At 33.9% G+C, this 20,094-nt stretch overlaps 2 protein-coding genes and 1 long non-coding RNA gene across 22 annotated transcripts in view; 2 read left to right on the top strand and 1 right to left on the bottom strand.

The window, feature by feature from the left end:
• The window catches only part of LOC143234572 (uncharacterized), a 28,548-nt gene extending 8,629 nt beyond the window's left edge, over positions 1 to 19,919 (top strand). Inside the window, exons 2-3 of one of the 3 annotated variants that reach the window (XR_013018713.1) lie at positions 14,624 to 14,779; positions 19,717 to 19,919. This is a non-coding gene — a long non-coding RNA (uncharacterized LOC143234572). Of the gene's footprint in view, positions 1 to 14,510; positions 14,780 to 19,716 lie in introns of all 3 variants that reach the window. The other 2 variants (XR_013018714.1, XR_013018715.1) reach the window with 2 other exon arrangements.
• The window catches only part of LOC143234563 (papilin-like), a 196,160-nt gene that overhangs the window by 60,687 nt on the left and 115,379 nt on the right, over positions 1 to 20,094 (top strand). The gene's annotated exons all lie outside the window — the stretch shown is intronic.
• Positions 8,191 to 20,094, bottom strand: part of LOC143234566 (proteasome activator complex subunit 3-like) — a 33,992-nt gene continuing 22,088 nt past the window's right edge. For both annotated transcript variants that reach the window (XM_076472027.1, XM_076472028.1), the window contains 8 exons: positions 16,584 to 16,646; positions 15,409 to 15,504; positions 14,076 to 14,124; positions 11,471 to 11,583; positions 11,078 to 11,146; positions 9,799 to 9,921; positions 8,782 to 8,868; positions 8,191 to 8,398 (listed from right to left, as the gene is read on the bottom strand). In XM_076472027.1, coding sequence (XP_076328142.1) covers positions 8,318 to 8,398; positions 8,782 to 8,868; positions 9,799 to 9,921; positions 11,078 to 11,146; positions 11,471 to 11,583; positions 14,076 to 14,124; positions 15,409 to 15,504; positions 16,584 to 16,646 — 681 coding nt within the window. In that variant the 3' untranslated portion in view covers positions 8,191 to 8,317. The remainder of the gene's footprint in view (positions 8,399 to 8,781; positions 8,869 to 9,798; positions 9,922 to 11,077; positions 11,147 to 11,470; positions 11,584 to 14,075; positions 14,125 to 15,408; positions 15,505 to 16,583; positions 16,647 to 20,094) is intronic.

Raw genomic sequence — 20,094 nt, 5'->3', positions numbered from 1 at the left:
AGGAAGAAATTTTAAAGAAGCTGGGATATTTATAAACAACACTGAAATTCTTGGTTCTAAGACATTTCCATAGAACTATAGTTGACGTGAAACACAACAGTTAGATACGCCGAAACGTCATGCCATTAAATGTTGTTTTTCTTCAGAACCTTTTCCATTATCATAGTTCTTTCCATATTCGAGTAATTTCCAATAATGATAGCTGTCATTTTCAGCCACACAAAGTTGTTCTAGTTTCTGCTCCTCTGAGTTTCTTGGTGAAGATTGTAAGTATGATTTTATATAAATGTTCAACATTAGTTTTTCTATTTTATCGGAAATAAAAAATATGTGCAATGTGAAAACCTTTTTCCTCCTGTTTAAAAGTATAAACAATTTTATCTTGTTTATTTATATAAAATAAAATATCTATAAAATCATCATGAATGATAAATAACACTCACGCTCAAAAATATACCAGTTTCCTGATAGTGTAATGTGACCGGCTTCGAATCCAATGAAATAATCTCTTCAGACAAATGAATGAAAATACATTATGTTCGGTATTAAAATATCATTACCAGTTAGGTGGACATTAATCAAATATAAATACTCTATTACCTATAATCTAACGACAAAAAAATACGATTTGTCCTAAGGTTCTACCAATCATATCAATTCCTTGGGGTTTTGCAGCTTTGATTTAAGTTTAACGAATTGTAAATTCCAATTCCATCATATCCCAGAGGCATTAACTTTGATTTAGTCACAAGTGAATATTATATTTCAAACGAAATTAAAATGTTTAATAAACCTGTTCAGGCTCCTCAAAATTTATGAATTTCACAGTCCAGGCTTTAAACTTCCAAGTAAAGGAATTTTCATACTATTTTAATTTTTCAAAACGACATATGAAAATGTTTTTAAATTATATCTCTTTAAAATCCATCACCCCCAAGCCAGCATGGCCAGATGGTTAAGCCACTGGACTCGTAATTCGAGGATCGCGGGTTCAAATCCCTGTTACACCAAACATGCTCGCCCTTTCAGCTATGGGGGTGTTATAATGTTACGGTCAATCTCATACACTGATAAAAGAATAGCCGAAGAGTTGGCGATGGGTGGTGACGACTAGCTGCCTTACCTATAGTCTTACACAGCTAAATTAGGGGCGGCTAGCGCAGAAAACTCTCGCGTAGCTTCGCGCGAAATTCAAACCATTAACCCTATTTTCTTATAATATCGTTTTAATCCTCCGCGACGTTTTTCCCTCAGTTTCGTTTTTAGTCCTTTTCAATACTTCCCAAGAACAGGGTTCATCACTTTACCACACATTGCATCTCATTCCCAGATCACTGTGGTGTGAGGAAGTCTAGTTATATGTTTAAAAAATCGTAATTTTTCCCAATATACGAACAATAATTTTTTCTTCTTTCCTAATTCACTGGACTTTGGTTGTTAAACAGAAACGATATTTGCGCTATCAAAATAACTATAACAAACGACTGATATGTAAATATTGATTTTCCAAGTGTATTAAACTGTGAACGAAAATTCAACTGGGGTGGGGGGAGAGAATGATAAACTACCCTTTGATAATTTGAAAAATAAGTTAGTGGATTAACTTCGCTGTTGTACATGAGGCCTAACTTTAACACAGGTATTGATAAACATCAGTAAAGTTTTTTTACTTTCAAAGTTCAAAGAAATTATTTCAATTATTTTTTTAACTGTGAGCATTAATGGGTTACAATTAAGTTGAGGAATAATATAAACTTATTAAAAAAAAACGTTGAATTCTTAGCAATAAATTTGATATAATAAAAGATAAATATTACAATTTTGTTGTGTCTAAACACAAACATTGTAGAATTAGTATTTAACTCACAATTCACTTTACCGACTGAAATTTACTTTTATGTGCTTGTAAGTGTAATATTCTGTACTCACTGAAATTTAATTTTTATATACTTGTTGGTTGGTTGGTTTTATGGCACAAAACAAAGTTTAAACAAAACAAATAAAACCAATGTTTACATCTAGTCTACAGCAGTAAGAGAAAAAATACAGTAATACAAGTTGTAAAGGACTTTCTTTAGCATAACTGTAATGATCATAACTCGCAAGGAAGACTAACAGGTAAGTACAAAAACCACCATCAGTCACCTGAAGTTGGCCTTTCAAGTCCTGGTTCCAAGTTATTTGATTTTATGACCATTTTCAAAAAGTAAAGAAATAAAAGTTTTAAAAGACGTGTAGGAAAATTATAATTATAACTTGCCAGTTCAAACAGCAAAGTTAATCACCTAAAGTTGGCCTTTCCAGTCCTGGTTTTGAGTTATGTTACGGTCAGCTTCTAATTTCAAATTGAACAAGAAGAACTGTGATTCTTAAAAGGGAGCCACATTAAAAAAGGTTTAATGTAGAAATTAAAAAACTTAAATGGCATTAAATAGATTAACGGCCATTAAAAAACTAAAAACATTACCAAGGTGGACACTGTCACCATCACCAATAACACTGTCTAACGTTATGGATAAACGTTGGGACAGATCATCTTTAAAATGGTGCCGTCGTTGAGTCATTACGATGACAAGACAGTAAAATGTGGCTTATTGTGACCTGAGTGTTACACAGCCTACACACTGGTGCATAAATTCAAGATAAAAGAAAACGATGGGTTACGAACTGTGACCAATGCGTGGTCTAGTTAGAACAACTTCCTCTTTTCGATCCTATCGGAAGCAAGACGGTCAAAGTCTAATATAGGGTTTTATTTGGAAAAGCTTGTTTTCACGTTGTTCACTCCAAGTCGACTGCCATCTGGCACAGTACCGAGCCTTGAATAAGGACCATAGTTCACGTATTGAACAGGCACAGCAGTGATAGTGCCAGAGCAGATAGCTTTAGCTTAGGTGTCTGCAAGCTTGTTCCCGCGAATACCAACATGGCGCAGTATTCAGGAAAACTGGATAGAAGTATATGTTAAAGAGAAATGGGCCAGTCGGTTTTTAATATCGGCGAGAACAGGGTGTGAACTAATGTGAAGCGATTCCAGGGCCAGTAGAGAACTGAGCGATTTAGTGTAGTTTGAGCACTGCTTAGCTTCTATGTGATTTAGGGCAAGATAAATGGCGTACAGTTCAGTAATGAACACAGAAACTGTAGAGGGGATTATGTGCACAACCACCAAACCAGAAAAAGAATGACAGAGCCCACATGGTCACCTGAGTACGAACAATCTGTATAAATAGGAATGGAAGGATGGTTCGAAAGATATTCAGCAAATAACAGCCAGTATTTCCAATTGAGAGTGTCTACTTTTCTCAGATGACTTAAAGATAGGTCACATTTGGGGACTGTAAAAAGTCATGGTTGGATAGGCTGACCAGTGGATACAGCAATGGTATCCAAGAACAGACCCAATTCATCCAACTGCACCTGGATACGAAGGCCAAAAGGAGCAATGGCAGATCGTCTGTTCTGATAAAGTATGGCCCACCGAGGAAGGAAAACACATCCCCAGGTGGGATGCTTTGTTAAGGAACGAAGTTTAGAAGCATATAGTAAAACTGTTGCAAACGGCAAATGTGCAAAAAACGTTCATGAGACTATGTATAAGCCCTGAACTGGGTAAGTGCAGAAAGCCCAAGTGCAGAGCCAAAGTCCCTGATGATGATTAGGGTCCAGCATCTTCAAGGCCAAAGTCCTGGCAGAGCCATAGATCAATGATCAACAGTCGAGTTTCAACTGAATAAGAGCATGATATATTTTTAGTATAGAACATCGATCTGCTCCCCAAGTGGTGGAAGAGAGGACACAGAGGTTGTTCAGTGCTCTTGTTCATTTGACCTGTAGCTGCTTGATGTGTGTATAAAGGTCTGCTTCACCAATATAGAGTTCATGATCAGGGTGAATACCCTGTTGGTGGCAAAAGTGCATGCAAACGGTTTTAGAGAGAGAAAAGTTAACATCGTTTGCTGTGGTCCACTTCAGTAAATGATTGAGGGCAGTCTGTAGCTGCTGCTCAATATATCTTATGTTCAATGACTGACATGAGATGTGAAAGATGTCGACATAGAGCCCATTTGCAATAGTAAGAGCTGTTCAGTGTTAGCATTAATCTTTATACTGAAAAGTGTGACACTCAGAACACAGCCTTGAGAGATTCCAAGTTCATGTAGAAAAGAACGGGAAAGTGTCAAACCCACACAAACTCAAAATCTCCTGTCCATTAAAAATTTTGAAATAAAAATGGGCAAATGGCCACGTAACCTATATGTATGGAGGTCTCACAAAATCCCATATCTCTATGTTGTATCATAAGCCTTCTCAATGTCAAAGAATATTCATATAAGGCTTCTCTGACATTTCAAGTCGAATCAGGTGGTCCACAGTGGAGCTCTGTCCTCGGAACCCACATTGGGTGGGCGAGAGGAGATTGTTTGATTCAAGGAACCAAACAAGACGAGCATTAATCATTTTCTCTAAGGTCTTACAGAGAGAGCTCATCAAAGCAACTGGACAGTAGTTCGAAGAAATCTTGGGATCCTTCCCATGCTTAGAGAAAGGTAGGACGACAATAGCCTAGTGTCAAGCATCAGAAATACATTTTCCTGCCAGATCCAGTTAAAAACAATCAAAAGAATAGCAAGAGAAGCAGGAAATAGATGGTGCAGCATGTCACAGTGTACATCATCAGGTTCAAACGATGTACTGCCAGACTGATGAAGGGCCAGTTTGAGTTCCAAAGTGTAAAGGGACAATTATAGTCATAGAGACAATCAGCTCGAAAGGAAATAGATGATCGTTCTGCCCAAGTCTTGATGGCCAAGAAGGTGGAGGAAAAAGCAGAAGTGCTAGATACCCAACAAAAGCTTTCACCTAAAGTGTCAGCGATGCTTTGGGCAACAGATACTTCCTGACCATCAAAGAGCAAGATTGAGAGGGGGACAGAATTATATTCCAAAGTCCCATATGACTTTGTAACTGGTGGTAAAAAATGTGCTGGTTGTGAACTTAATCCAAGAGTCTTTCTGGCTTTGATGTTTTACTCACTGAGCATGTGCACGGGCCTGCTGGAAAGGAATGTGGTGTGAAAGTGTGGGATATTTACGGAAAGTACTCCAGGCCCATTTTTGAGTTTTCCGTGCCATGTGGCAGGCAGGATTCCACCACAGACGAGGATATCGTGGAAAACATGTCAAGGTTTTAGGAATACACTGAGCAGCTACCTGTATAATACAATCAGTTACTGCTGTCACACAGTCAGCTACTGATGGCTTACAGATAATGGCAGGATCAAGTTCTGCGAGAGCAGTGAAAGAAGGCCAGCTTGCTTGATACAGCTTCCACCAGGGTATGCAGGTTGGGTGACATCAACCATGACCAGTCTTTCTCAATGATTGCTGCCTCATGGATTATTGTCAACCCTCCATGAAAAATGGGAGAATAGTGAAGGGGAGCAAACCGAGAGATCAATAGCGGTAAAGAACTGACTAGGTGCATGGAAATAAGTAGAAGAACCAGTATTGTAAAGAGAAAAGTTGTGATCAGAGAGCATATGCTCTACAGAGCAACCCCTCCCTATCAATATGAGCACTTTCCTAGAGGGAATTATGTCCATTAAAGTCCCCAGGATTAAAGAGGGAGACAGCAACTGTTCAATGAGAGCATCAAGGTCTGATTGATCATGTGTCTCTCCAGGCAACAGGTAAAGAGAACAAACAGTGATGGTATAACCCAAGGAAACACGGATGGGTAGGACTTCCAAGGCTATGTTGAGTGACAAAGACAGGGTGAGCATATGCTGATAAACCAACAGTGCCACCCCTCCAGGCACTCGTCCATCACACAGCCTGTCATTTTTGTACAAAGAAAACTGCCAAAAGATGACTATATCAGCAAGTTTCAAGAATGTTTCCTGTAAGGAAAGACATACAGGATGGTAGGAAGCAATCAGTGTTTTGATATCATCAAGATTAGAACGTAAACCTTGACAGTTCCATTGTATCAAGGTGGCCATTTTTATTTATGTGTTGGCAAATTGAGTGGAGAACCCTTCTGTTTATGATCACGTCTTTTTTCCCTTCTGTCCTTATTGGGGGGAGGTCTATTGACCTCCATGGATCCTACCCTGAGTCGATTGGGCAGGTCTTTGTTGTTGGAAGGGGATTCCAGTGACTGAGGACGTGAATGAATGATTGTTTTTCAACTTGGGGTGAGAGAAAAATATGTATCTGAAGAAATGTCTGTATTTGAAACCAAATGATGTGGATCTTGGGGTTTGTTGGAATGTATGGGAGGAACAGAGACGAATGTTGAAGTTGATTCATCAACATTTTTAACCATGAAGGTCAAAAGATTTTTTCATTTGTTTTGAGAATGATTCTTTTGGAGGCACAGAGAGATCTGTCTGCACTCCCACTGTAATTGTGGAATGAAGTGCAGCAGCAGTAAATGTCAGTATGAGGGCATTGGTCGGCATCATAACTCCATCTTTTTGAGTGGAGATGCGCCTCACTGCAGAAACTCCTTGAGTGGAGAAACCAGCAAGAATCTCCAATGCTGGGATGTTCTTCAAATCCCTCTCAACAGTAACTCCTTGAGATGAATTCAAAGTAGCATGAGGTGTAACCTCAATAGGTGCATCCCCAATTGCCTTTAAATGCAAGAGGAGTTCACTGTGTTGAGATGTGGATGTTTTCACCAATATGTCACTAGATCGAAGCATCTTTACTGACTTTGGAGAACCAGCAAGTCCCTTCTGAATGAAAAAGAGAGACATTTGCCCTAAAGGTTTGTCGGAAAGAGAACGTATTACAAAAAATGAAGTACAACAGGTGTTACAGATGTTGAAGATTGTTGCTCAGAATCTTCAAGACGTGATCATTTACCTATGGACTGTTTTTCACTATTTTTTAAAGATTTTATTTGGAGGATCCATTATAAAAAAAGGAATATTTCAGTTCCCACTGAACCCATCCACCATGAAGCCCTATGAGGAGATGCACTACAATGCCAAACAAGGACACTGCAACAGTGCCAGAGTTTTGTGAGCACTATATCCAAACACCAGCATCAGATACAGTGTCCACAACACCTGTCGACAACATCCAACACTGGTACTTGGTTGACCCTAGCCCAAGAAGACCAGCAATTGACCCAAGGAGGGTAACCCCAAGACTGCCCATCTACAGGAATTCAAGCCCAAAGTAATGTGTTAGGGTTGGACCCCTCAACCACCAGGATCCTCTCCTCCCCTACACGGGTCACCACGCACAGCAAACACGTGGGTGGATGTTTAGATCTCAAAGGAGGTAAACTGAAAGAACAGAACCTTCCCTGGGAGGTCCCCTCACCACATACAGAAATCCACACCGAGGGACTATATACCTGTAAATATAATACACTAAGTTGACTGAAATTTACTTTTATATGCTTGTAAATGTAATATTTTATGCCGACTAAAATTTAAAAATGAAACAAAAATGTAACTGCCAGGGAAAATCCAAGATACTTAGTTTAGGAAAGGGGAAACAAGTTGTAAAGCCTTACGATAAAATATCCTCTTTCAGGCATCCCTCCCATCACCACCTATACCACAAAATGCCATCAGAAATGTTCACGTAAAAATGAGTATAACTTGAACTTCACATATTTTACAGAATTTCTGCAACAGTTAAAATCTGTATAAAAAAATATAAAGTATATTCCTACAGTTCCTCAAACATTCATTATAACATTTTCAATATTATGATCTGGTTTCTAAAGTAATCTATGTACTGAATGACCTATAAAAATATGCACAAATAAATAATCAGTATTTTTATATCAAAAATATCCAGTAATTATTCCCTCCTGTTGTGTATATAAATATACAACCAACTGTCTTAACACTTTTAATACAACAAACAATTACTGAGAATTTTCCAAACAGTATTACAATACACTGTGCAAAGATATATTTTTTGTGTGAGGAAAACAAGTACCTACACATCCTATAAAAACAGTTAAATTTTAAGTGAGAGCACGAGAAATAGCCACAAAAAAATTCTTTGAGTTAGACTCTTATGACAATTAAAAATGCATGGAGAACGTATAATAAAATATGGGTTGAAATTAGAATTTCAGTGTGGAGCGAGTAACTTTAAACTGTTAATTCTTACTTAAAAAAAATACGTACTTTAGTTAGAATGATTCTTTTAGCAGTTTTCTTTTACATTCATTGTCTTTATTTATGACTTTCAAATAAAAAACAGTATCTTCAAAAGTACAAGTGGAGAAATACAGAAAGTACTCTCAAAGTTTCAGACTTTCTGATCAGTTTATTCCACATTTAATACATAGTTTCACTATTGGACGACCTTGGTCTCTTAATTTTTTCCATGTTTTTGGTGATGACGTCATGAAGTGTAGCCTGGAAAGAGGAAAGTAGAACAAATATTTCTTAGCTTTATTTTTGTTGACTAAAACTCAAATTATTTCAATGTGTTTATATACAGTTACCTTGGCACAGTAACCAGTTTTGATTAGAAAATTAGTATCTGAACAGTTTATTCAATGATATCAAAAAAACATTTTAAGGGATATGTCATTGTCTTACACAATGGAAATTCCAACAATTTTAGTAAATTAGCCCAATAGCATCCCTCAACTGGACACTTTCATTGTTCATTTTAAAATTTTGTTTAGTATTAAATCCTATTAAGAACACAAACTAAAACCAACTGTACATAAAATATTGTACAGTACACTTGTTTCTAGCTAGTTTTGTACATTTTAAAAACCAGCAAAACTTACATAATGATTTCTGACTTCATTCAACACCAGTCTTAGTCCTATGTATTCTTTTTCATCAAGTTCGTCAACCGTTCGTCTGTAATCCTCCTAATGGTTGAACAAAGTGATTTACAATAACATTGGATGTTTAAAAATTTCTTAACAATAATAAACACACATACAGATATATATAGTTCTGTAAAACTATGTTTTATTATACAAAAAGCTACAACTAAAAATACAATTAAACTGATTTCTTTAGAGTTCCCGTTCTATTTCCCAACTGTCTTTTATATTTTTCAAATAAAACTGTGAAAAACCACCAATTTATGCCAAAAAGTTCAGAAAATTTTGTGAAAAGATAACTTAATAATCCTAAGAGGATATATAGTCTAGAGGTTGATTTGAGTGAAGAGCTCTTGATGGTATGATAACAGAACTATTGTACCCACCACGGTACTGCTATGAACCTTTTAACGTATTCCCAATATCTCTGGGCTAGTTTAGTTGTTCAATGCTAAGAAACAGTGGAAACATATTTGTAAACTGGCATATCTTTGATTATAACATTTGCACTATTCTCGCTGTATACTGAAATTTTTCACCCCTACACAGACGTTACTCACATCTTACAAAAACAATATTCTAGGCCTGTAAGTTTCACCCATTTCCTTCATTATCAACTGTAACTATTCCAATGCCCAGTTATTTACTACTGTTAGACCGTTTCTACGAAAACATGAGTATTAGCCATGATTTAAAGAAGTGAGCTGTAATGTCAATCATTCTTTTTCCCTACACATGTTGACAGTTTCATACGATTTAAAATGTTTCACACAATCTCTTTACTGAAATACATTCCCACATAACGAGTCAGGATTGTCTGTTGTAAGAAAATGTATATATGTGATCAACAGTTGATAATTTGTAGCAAGTGAAAAATTTTCTACTTTGTTACTAAATAATGTAATATGTTGTACCTAAAATCTCAGAAAATACCAATGGAATTTTTTAATTATGGAAGAGAAATCTACTTACGATATAAGGATACTTGGCAACTTTTGAGACAATTTTAGCTCTGGTCATATAATATCGAGATAGTTGGTCAAAGTAGGAAGCACCCTCACTTTCTACTGTTCTGATCTCTCCTAAGGTGTCTTCCTGGTAGAATGGAATACATGTAGAAATTATACTGTAAGAAGTGGTCATGTTGTTTTAAATAGGCATTGTATTTATTTTTACATAAATATTGAAACTAAAAACGTTTTATCACAATAGGAGCTCAAACATAAACACTAATGAAGCTGAAGAAAGAAAATCTAAAAACAACTGTTCTTAAAGCCATTTATCTAACAGAATTATTCAGTAATGTTAAACAATAAGAAACAGTAACCCTTAGATACAGAGTCCTGAAGTTAGGTGGTATTACAATGTACAGCATAATTAAAAAAATTACCTATTCATAAAAACTTTCAGAACTTACAAATAACAGTGTAAATCAAAATAATTAAAAGTTAAAAAAAACATTTTCCTTCAATTTTTCAACTTATATTCAAAATAGAAAGTTAGAAAATACTATGATTTAGAAAAACTCATGATTTGAACCTACCATTTGAACCTAAAAGTTGTAACAATTAAAAAAACTTTTCTTGCAGAAAAATGAAAGGATTATTAATTTTATATTATTTTGACATAAAGATACCTTCTGTTCTTTAAATCCTTTCCTATGAGCACATCTGAAAATTGTTTATTCAGTTTATTCAAATATCAGTGCTTTATACTGACACTTTGTTGCTAAGTGCAAAGCTAGACAGTTGGCTGTGTTAAGCCTATCCCACATATAACAACTTAGTTTGTAGTACTTTAAGATTTCAAACTTACCACTGGGAACAAGATTGACTGAGTTCAGTAATACTAAATATATTTTAACCTTTAAATACACCAAATAACACACAAGTTACATTTCAAAACAAAGAGCTGCATTTGTTTAGTGAGTTAAATTAATATTTACGTCTGACAATATCCTCAATATCCAACACTTGTTCAACATTGTCAAAGCCTTCCTATAATTTGAAATAATTTTCTTTTTTAACTTTTGAATGCTCACAGATGGATCCATTAACTATTCATTGACTAAATTCATCACTACAGACTTAGAACTATTACCTCTAGAATTTATAGCATATTAGAAGCCATTAAGAAACACCACTGGAGTAACTTTGTTGTAGAGAGACAACATTTATTTGTTTGGGAAAACCAATAAAAAAAATTGATCATTTATAACCAAGAGAACAACAAGACACACACACACACATACCTGAACAGAAACACCAAAATTATTTCCGTCCTCGATACGAGGAATCATGAACTGGATCCACATCTTCAACTGAAACGTTTATAAAAAACAGATGAGTTTATTTTCAGGTTCGCAGACAACAACTAAGATGACGTGTGATGAAAGAATGAAATATACATGTAATAATATACACGAAATACTCATATAATAAGGCTAAGAAGTTGAATACCCGAAATATTATTTAATCTTTAAGTTGTAAAAGTACAAACTATGAAACCAAAATCTCAAATATTTATAAGGTTTGGTACAGTCACTGTTTAATTTCTTTTACAACAGCTTTCAAGGCACTTTATTACATATAGAAATGACATGCACAGAACTAAACTAGGATGTAACAGTGTTCACACATATCACCTTATTGGTATCTTCCACTAAGTCTTTGACACATGGCTTCACTACATCTATCATCGCACTGATGAACCTGTTAGCTGCTGCAGGTCCACAAGGCAGAGCAAAGACTTTTGTCCCTAAGCATGTTATCAAAATCTTGAATTCAACAACTAACAAATACTTTTAAAAAAACTGTTACACTAAAATAAACTACAGTGTCAAAATTATATACATGATACTTGTAACATTAAAAACAGTTACGTTTCATTTTTGTGGACTTATGAAACAGGAGCTGAAATAGGTACGATTAATAGGTTCTATCATAGTTTGTTAGTAAATAATAGGCCTATATTTACATCAAAATACAAGTTTTATCATAGTCAGTAAAGAGATGTTTTGTTCCACATTATAATGTTGTTAATAACCCTATTATCAGCTAACCTGACACACAACTTTACGTTACCAGCTAACCCGAGACACAACTTTACGTTACTAGCTAACCTGAGACACAACTTTACATTATTAGCTAACCTGAGACACAATTTTACAATAACTAATGTGAGACACAACTTTATATTATTAGCTAACTTTTATTATTCATGTCACATCTTGCTACATATAATGTAACTATTTTTCAAAGTGTCTTTGTGACAACAATACAAGTTCACCAAGTACTTAAGGTAAGGTTGTGATGACCAGTCTCAATCACTGTCAAGGTGATCTAACTTATAAGATCACATAAATCAAATCACACACAAGTAACATTTTGACAACTAGCTGCTAACTTGTTTTCATGCTACGTTTTTGATGAAACTGCTTCCATCTATTAACTGTCATCACACTGATGGGGTGGTTTGATTAATAACTCAATTAGAGATATAATAAAAAAAGCCATTGTTTCTGTGTTTACAACAACTTGTAATCTGTCTTTAGTCATCTTAAAGAATCCTAGTACATTATCCACACAGCTGAGGTTTTTTCTGTTATAATTTCAATCTTCACAAGTGGTTTCCACACTTTTCCGGCTTCTCCTAAAGGTTTACAGTGCTATCGGTTAGGTGGATTTGTGGTTCATAATCACAATACACAAACTTACTACACAGTCTCTTCCTCTGGCATAATGGCACATAGATCAGTGGTTCTCACAATACACAAACTTACTACACAGTCTCTTCCTCTGGCATAATGGCACATAGATCAGTGGTTCTCACAATACACAAACTTACTACACAGTTTCTTCCCTTACTACACAGGCATAATGGCACATAGATCAGTGGTTCTCACAATACACAAACTTACTACACAGTCTCTTCCTTTGGCATAATGGCACATAGATCAGCAGTTCTCACAATACACAAACTTACCACACAGTCTCTTCCTCTGGCATAATGGCACATAGATCAGCAGTTCTCACAATACACAAACTTACTACACAGTCTCTTCCTCTGGCATAATGGCACATAGATCAGTGGTTCTCACAATACACAAACTTACTACACAGTCTCTTCCTCTGGCATAATGGCACATAGATCAGCAGTTCTCACAATACACAAACTTACTACACAGTCTCTTCCTCTGGCATAATGGCACATAGATCAGTGGTTCTCACAATACACAAACTTACTACAATACACTCTTCCTCTGGCATAATGGCACATAGATCAGTGGTTCTCACAATACACAAACTTACTACACAGTCTCTTCCTCTGGCATAATGGCACATAGATCAGTGGTTCTCACAATACACAAACTTACTACACAGTCTCTTCCTCTGGCATAATGGCACATAGATCAGTGGTTCTCACAATACACAAACTTACTACACAGGCATAATGGCACATAGATCAGCAGTTCTCACAATACAGTTGAGTCTTCCTCTGGCATAATGGCACATAGATCAGTGGTTCTCACAATACACAAACTTACCACACAGTCTCTTCCTCTGGCATAATGGCACATAGATCAGTGGTTCTCACAATACACAAACTTAATACACAGTCTCTTCCTCTGGCATAATGGCACATAGATCAGTGGTTCTCAAACGTTCAGGATCCATGGAACTCTTCTGTTACGGTATTCATTATTAATGTATTAATAATTCTACACAGAGTGAATCATGCATTTCATGTAGTTATTATACCCTTGTACACATGTGGAAACATGAAAATTTCTCCAGTCAACTATTCAGCCACATACTGAAGAGTGCTCTCTCAAATAATACAAGTTTAAATGACACAGGCACCTTGTTTGTATGTTTTGTTGCTCACTAATTTAAAACAATGCAGTGACTTGTTAGGTTGTCATTATAAAACACTCTATACTAATAGAGAAGTATAGTAATAGCAGTAAGTATTCATGTATTAGAATATGTGAAACCACTTCCACTGCTCATAACCCCAGATGACAACCACCAAAGTTCAAGTTTTTTATTTCTTCAATGTGCACATTCATAAGAGATGTTGTGAACAGTCTCTCTTTTGCAATCGTTTTGAGTAGTAACTTTTGAATAATAGTTCAATAAAATTGTGAACGCGAGTTAACAAATGCAATGACTTTACATAAACTTTAATGCTGACATGAATTCTGTTTACAAATACTTTTGCTTATGAAATGCGTATGAAAGGCTTACCACACTTGTCATTATCAATGCAGGTAAATTTTCTCCTTTTTGATGGAAACTGTAATAGAAAAAAACAAGCCAGTGTAAGTTACATTATGAAAGCATACATATATAGCAGGGCAACCTGAGAACTATATTATAGTTTAATTTCATTAAAAATGTGACAGGTTTTAAAATTACAAATTTTGAACCTGCTTTATTTAAAGTTTGGTATCAGTATTTTTAAACATTTCATTTGTACAAATCTTGTTCAAAGCTGCACGTAAATGAAAATTTGGTATATTGTTTCTATTTCAAATATTTTAAAATCAAGTTTTGTAAAAAAAAATAATAAAGGATTAATCTTATATTAGTTTTCTGAAATGTAAATGACTGAACAAACATAACTACTTCTCTGGTCAGTATTTATTTTACCTATATTTAAAAGTGGCTTTTATTAAACAGTTTTGTCAAGACAGCCATGGAAGAACTAATGCTATTTGGAAACTTTACAAGAACTACACAGAATGGTGTTATACTTCATATATTTAGTTTAGAATATGATTTCATCAATGCAGAGCTTCAGTATTTACCCACGATCATCCTTATCAAACAACCAAAGAGACTGGAAACATTCGAGTCTAATGAAAATGTGGCTTAGAACAAGCCTGACAAGGATGAATACAAGTCAAAACTCATCTGATCCCAGTTCAAATTTTAACAGGTTTTTAAAGGTTCTTTATAACATAATATTTCTTAGGATATGCATAATATTATTGTTTTAAGCAACTTTTAATCTAAGAATAACTTAGAGAATTTACAACTTATGTTCTTGTCTCACTAAATAACTACTGTTTTGATAAATAAAGTTACAATTACAGAAATTCTTATAATCTAATATTATTATTTATGTACAACTAGTAGGATACATGTTGGAGTTCTTCACATATTTAAAAGCAACTGTTCAACTGTTTGTTTTTCAAATTTTGCGCAAAGCTACACGAGGGCTATCTGCGCTACCAATCACTAATTTAGTAATGTAAAATTAGGGGGAAGGCAGCTAGTCCTTGTCACTCACTGTTAACTGTTGGACTTCTCTTTTACCTACTAATAGCAGGAGTGACCATCACATTATAACACCCCCCATAGCTGAAAGGAATGATCGTGTATTGTGTGATGGGTATTTGAACCTGTCAAGCGCCCCCTAACCACCTGGCAGGACAGCCAAATTCTAAGAAGTGCATCTCATATTGTATAGGATGTTTTGTATATCTAGTGCACAAGAAAAAGATATCTGAGCCACCACAACATATTAATCAACTGTAACCCTAAACCTACTAACAAATAAGTTATTTTGACTAACCTCCTCCAGTTCGTGGTTAGAACACGGAGCTCCAGGAACAGGAATATTTAGGTCTACGTGAAGTGTTTTCAGGTTTTTCACATTGAACTGATCACTCTTGAAAAAATACAATGTTGTTCAGGTAAACAGGTTACATGAATTTAAACAAATTACATACAATGTTGTTCAGGTAAACAGGTTACATGAATTGAAACAAATTACATACAATGTTGTTCAGGTAAACAGGTTACATGAATTTAAACAAATTACTGAAGAGAAATATTTTCCTTCATATATATTGTCTTAGAACAGTATTCAGTTATTTGAACATAGCTTTTAAATACTTAAACTGATAAATAAAAAGGAAAATATTTATGACAACGCTGTAACAGACCACTAAATAAAAATATACACTTCCTTTTCCAAACCTTAAAAATGTAATCAACTGAGTAAAAAACTGAACAAGCCAAGTGCCGGAATTTCTCATATGAAGTTGAAATCAAACAATGTACTCCAATTTCAATCCATACAAGTTAATATTTATTAATAATTCTATTTTAAGTCTCCCAAAAATTATTCCAGTTACTTCTTTCCCACTTTATCACTAACATGTGATGGGCAAAGTATTAAAAGGGTTAGAGATAATGTATGCACATATTTATAAACAAAAACTATGTTCAACTGAATACTTAAAGGAAAGATAATACAATATAGAAACATTTTCCTAGTTCTGGTAATCATTTTTTATTTCAAACAACCACGTAATAACAAAATGGCACAATATGTTTTGGACTACAGGTAAATGCATTATTTTACACATACATATGAATATATCTGTATGTACATTAAACAGTAAATGTATCCTCTGTTCGTCTTGATAGAAAACTGCTAATTTGTGTTTAACACAAGAACTCACAAGAAAAACAAAAATCTGTTACAACTGAAACGATTATTCCCACATAAAGAGATCTGGACAACTTATACAATAAAATTAACTACATTAACTCTTCGTTAATTTCAATGAGACAACGTACACACAATTGGGATTTTATATTTCCATACCTCATCTATATAAACCTAGAAGATGTAATAAAAACACAAGAAATAATCTTATGTTTAAAGTAGTAAATAAGCTTATCTCTTGATGAAATGTATTACTATATAAATAGTAATAAAAAACACTGAAACACACTTACTTGTAAAATTATGTCTAGTTCAAGTATTTTCCTCGGAAAATCATTCAAAACCAACTTTTCGGCCTTTTAAAATGAAAATTACAAAGATATATGAAAACCTTTGAAAGTCACTCAGCCTATTTTAAATATATTCAATGTATATAAATCATTCCTGAGGAATAATTACAAAGAAAATTGAACTATTTTAACTTCCAAATAATAATTTCAGTTCATAAAAACAAACTTTTCAATATTTTTATCAATTATATATATATAATTTATTTATTAAAGATCATATATGTTAAATGTTTACAATATAAACTAAAAACCTTTTAAAATTCAGATTACTAGCAGGAACGCCACTCTACGAACAGCTGTTTGAGCTTGTAGTAGTTATGGTATTGATACCTGATTGTAAAAATTAATAAAAAGTGAATATTTTCTAAGAGATGGTATTCCTGGGAAGTACTTGCACTGGAAAACTGTTTGGTTATACTGACATCAACTGTAATGTTTCTATGTATTATAAATGGTATCCTTTTTTTATTGAAACAAATGAGTTATTTCCTTTAAAACTAGATTCTTTTTAGTAGTATATTTACAAATTACTTCAATAATGATATAATCAAACCTTCATGTATTTCTGTATGTAATTAAACCAATAAATAGTTCACTCCAACATTTCACATATTACTTCTCTCGACTGTTTCAGGTTCAACAAAATTTCACTTTTCATTCCTTTCTTACTCAAACTGAACATGTTTGATAAATATTACTGTTTTCATTCCTTTCTTACTCAAACTGAACATGTTTGATAAATATTACTGTTTTCATTCCTTTCTTACTCAAACTGAACATGTTTGATAAATATTACTGTCTGTTTAAGTCTTTCAATAAATAAAAAACTCTCTTTCTTCACAAACCTTTATCTTTTAATTTTACAAAAATTCCCAATTTAATAATAAAAACAAAATGTAGAAACTAAAAAAAAACATAAGTAGTTATATAACTGTTCATGACATGATTTAAACAAAAACATAAGTAGTTATATAACTGTTCATGACATGATTTAAACAAAAACATAAGTAGTTATATAACTGTTCATGACATGATTTAAACAAAAACATAAGTAGTTATATAACTGTTCATGACATGATTTTTGAAACACAGAGCTCTCACTTTTGGTCATGTTCATGAAACGTGTAATAAGTGTACATGAATGTGCAATGCACACAAGCACTGTATACAAATGTTCCTTCTTTATTAATTATTTTAAAACATGAGTAACTACACAAACAGTATACAAACCTTCTGGACAGCAATTAAAATATAATATCAAAATATTATTACTTTTCTTTGTATCTGTTTTAAAAACTCTAAAACTAATTATCACTTAATAAATTTATATAAATAGAGTATGATAAATAAACATTGAGTTATCATGCAACAACTGACACATATATATACATAGCAAACTCCTTAAAATGTTAATATATCTTTGAAAAGTTTCAACTTCATACTTAGTAATTAAAATATTAATTTATCAGCTTATTCTTACTCAAATATTATACCAAGACTTAATTTAAAATAGAAGATTTTAACTGTATTTCTAGAACTCGATACATCATCACAGAATCTCAGTTAGACTTAAGTTTTTATTACTAACTTGATCTCACTGACTTAAACAGTGCTATTTACTGTGATAAACTAAACTGTTGGTATGGTTAACTTCTGTACATACAGTATGTTAACATAATCAATTTTTAAATATGTAATCAATGACTGAAACTGTTGGAACTTCATCATTACAAAATTTAAGACAATTACAAGCATGACATTTAATTTAGAACAATCATAAAAACTGTAATTTCTTTTTACGTTTGTGAAAAAGGTAAACTAATTTGCTAGAAACCTTAGAAATAAACAGAAGGCTAAAAACAGATTTGGTCAGACAAATTTCAGAACAACAAAAATCAACACAAGTTCTTCCTCACAGTAGAGGCTCCCGAGCAGTCTTTCAGGTTAAACACATTCAGACCTGTTTGTAAGTTGTTTCGTATCTTACTTAATGATGCAAAGTGGGCAAAATCATAATAGTAATAAATGAAGTATTTCTGAAAGTAAAATAGACTCTGCTTCCATCAATTCTGTAAGTGTGTGTGTGTGTATATATACAATTCAGAGCACTTTTGATAGCAGATTTTTGAATTTACTACTAGCATATTTTGCTACCTATAAATTTGGAGATTTGAAAGACCTAGACAGTGAGTTAAAGCTGTCTTGGCTGCAACAGAGATAAACAAGCCTGTCATCCTTGACTGATGAAAACAAAGGATTACTTACTTCGAGACTAATGATGATAATCTGAGCACTTATTCTCTAATTCATAAACCTCTTCATTAAAACAGAGCAGAAAATGTGTCTATTATAGTCTGTACCAACTGCAGAAAACAAGATCTACTTATTTATGGATTAATAAATGAAGCCATCTTGGACATCGTAAACTTCATGAACCACCACCAGGGTAATAGTTAGTATAAAGAAGCTAAATCCAGATATTCTTTATATTAAATCATACTAAAAACCGTGAACCATGTCACGAGAGAGCAATACATTGGTTTTACAGTACTAGCCATATAGATTAGTTATCGTAGGCCTAGGTGTGTTCGCTTGCTTGTAATTAAGCACAAAGCTGCACAATGGGCTATCTGCATTCTGCCCATCATGGGCATCTAAACCTGGATTGCTGTGAAGCTCAGATGTAAGATCAGTTAGCCCTAATTCATACTTATGGTTTTTCATGCTTTCCACTAAACTATTTCTTTGCATGTCCGTCATACTGTCTTTCGTGGATTCAATGATATTTCATAAATTAAAGTAAAAATATATTTAAAAGCTCAACAATTATGCTGAAAACTTTTTGCCAAATAAGCATCACTAGCAGCTACAGAGGTTAGATGTCTGTGTAAAACAGTTACATTAACTACCTCTAAAATTCTACATTCTACTACATCACCCACACAGGACTGAGTGGCCTCTGATTGAGCATATGGTGTTAAAAATAGTTACAAAAATCAAAATTTAATTCACTGTTAATTATTACAGATGAGAAAAATAACAGATTTCATAGAATGTTTTTGTTTACTTTTTACAGATCCAGTGGTTGGCAGTACTTGACCAGCATCTGACCTTTTAAACTCAATATCAACAAATACAAAGTTCAACAAAATTACTTGTTAAATTAGGAATCATTAGTAAAGAGCAAAGCTGTTTCTGTTGGAACCCCCATAGAATGGCAGAGTAGAATTAGATCAACAACTTGAATGTATGTTGAACAGAAGTAAACGATCAAGAAGGGTTTGTGGCATTCTGTTTGTAGATTCTTTAATAGCAAACAAAAAAGCTAGCATCCCAAAAAATGTATTGATTAATTCAAGATTGTTTAACTTAACTGATCAGAGCCACAACTCATAAAAATAATCAACTAATTAAAATTATGATTATCCAAGTCTCATTTGAAAACAATCAATTA

Source organism: Tachypleus tridentatus, chromosome 12 (genome assembly GCF_004210375.1).
Source record: "Tachypleus tridentatus isolate NWPU-2018 chromosome 12, ASM421037v1, whole genome shotgun sequence".
Classification (NCBI taxonomy): Eukaryota; Metazoa; Arthropoda; class Merostomata; order Xiphosura; family Limulidae; genus Tachypleus; species Tachypleus tridentatus.
This window is presented reverse-complemented; position numbering and strand designations above follow the sequence as displayed.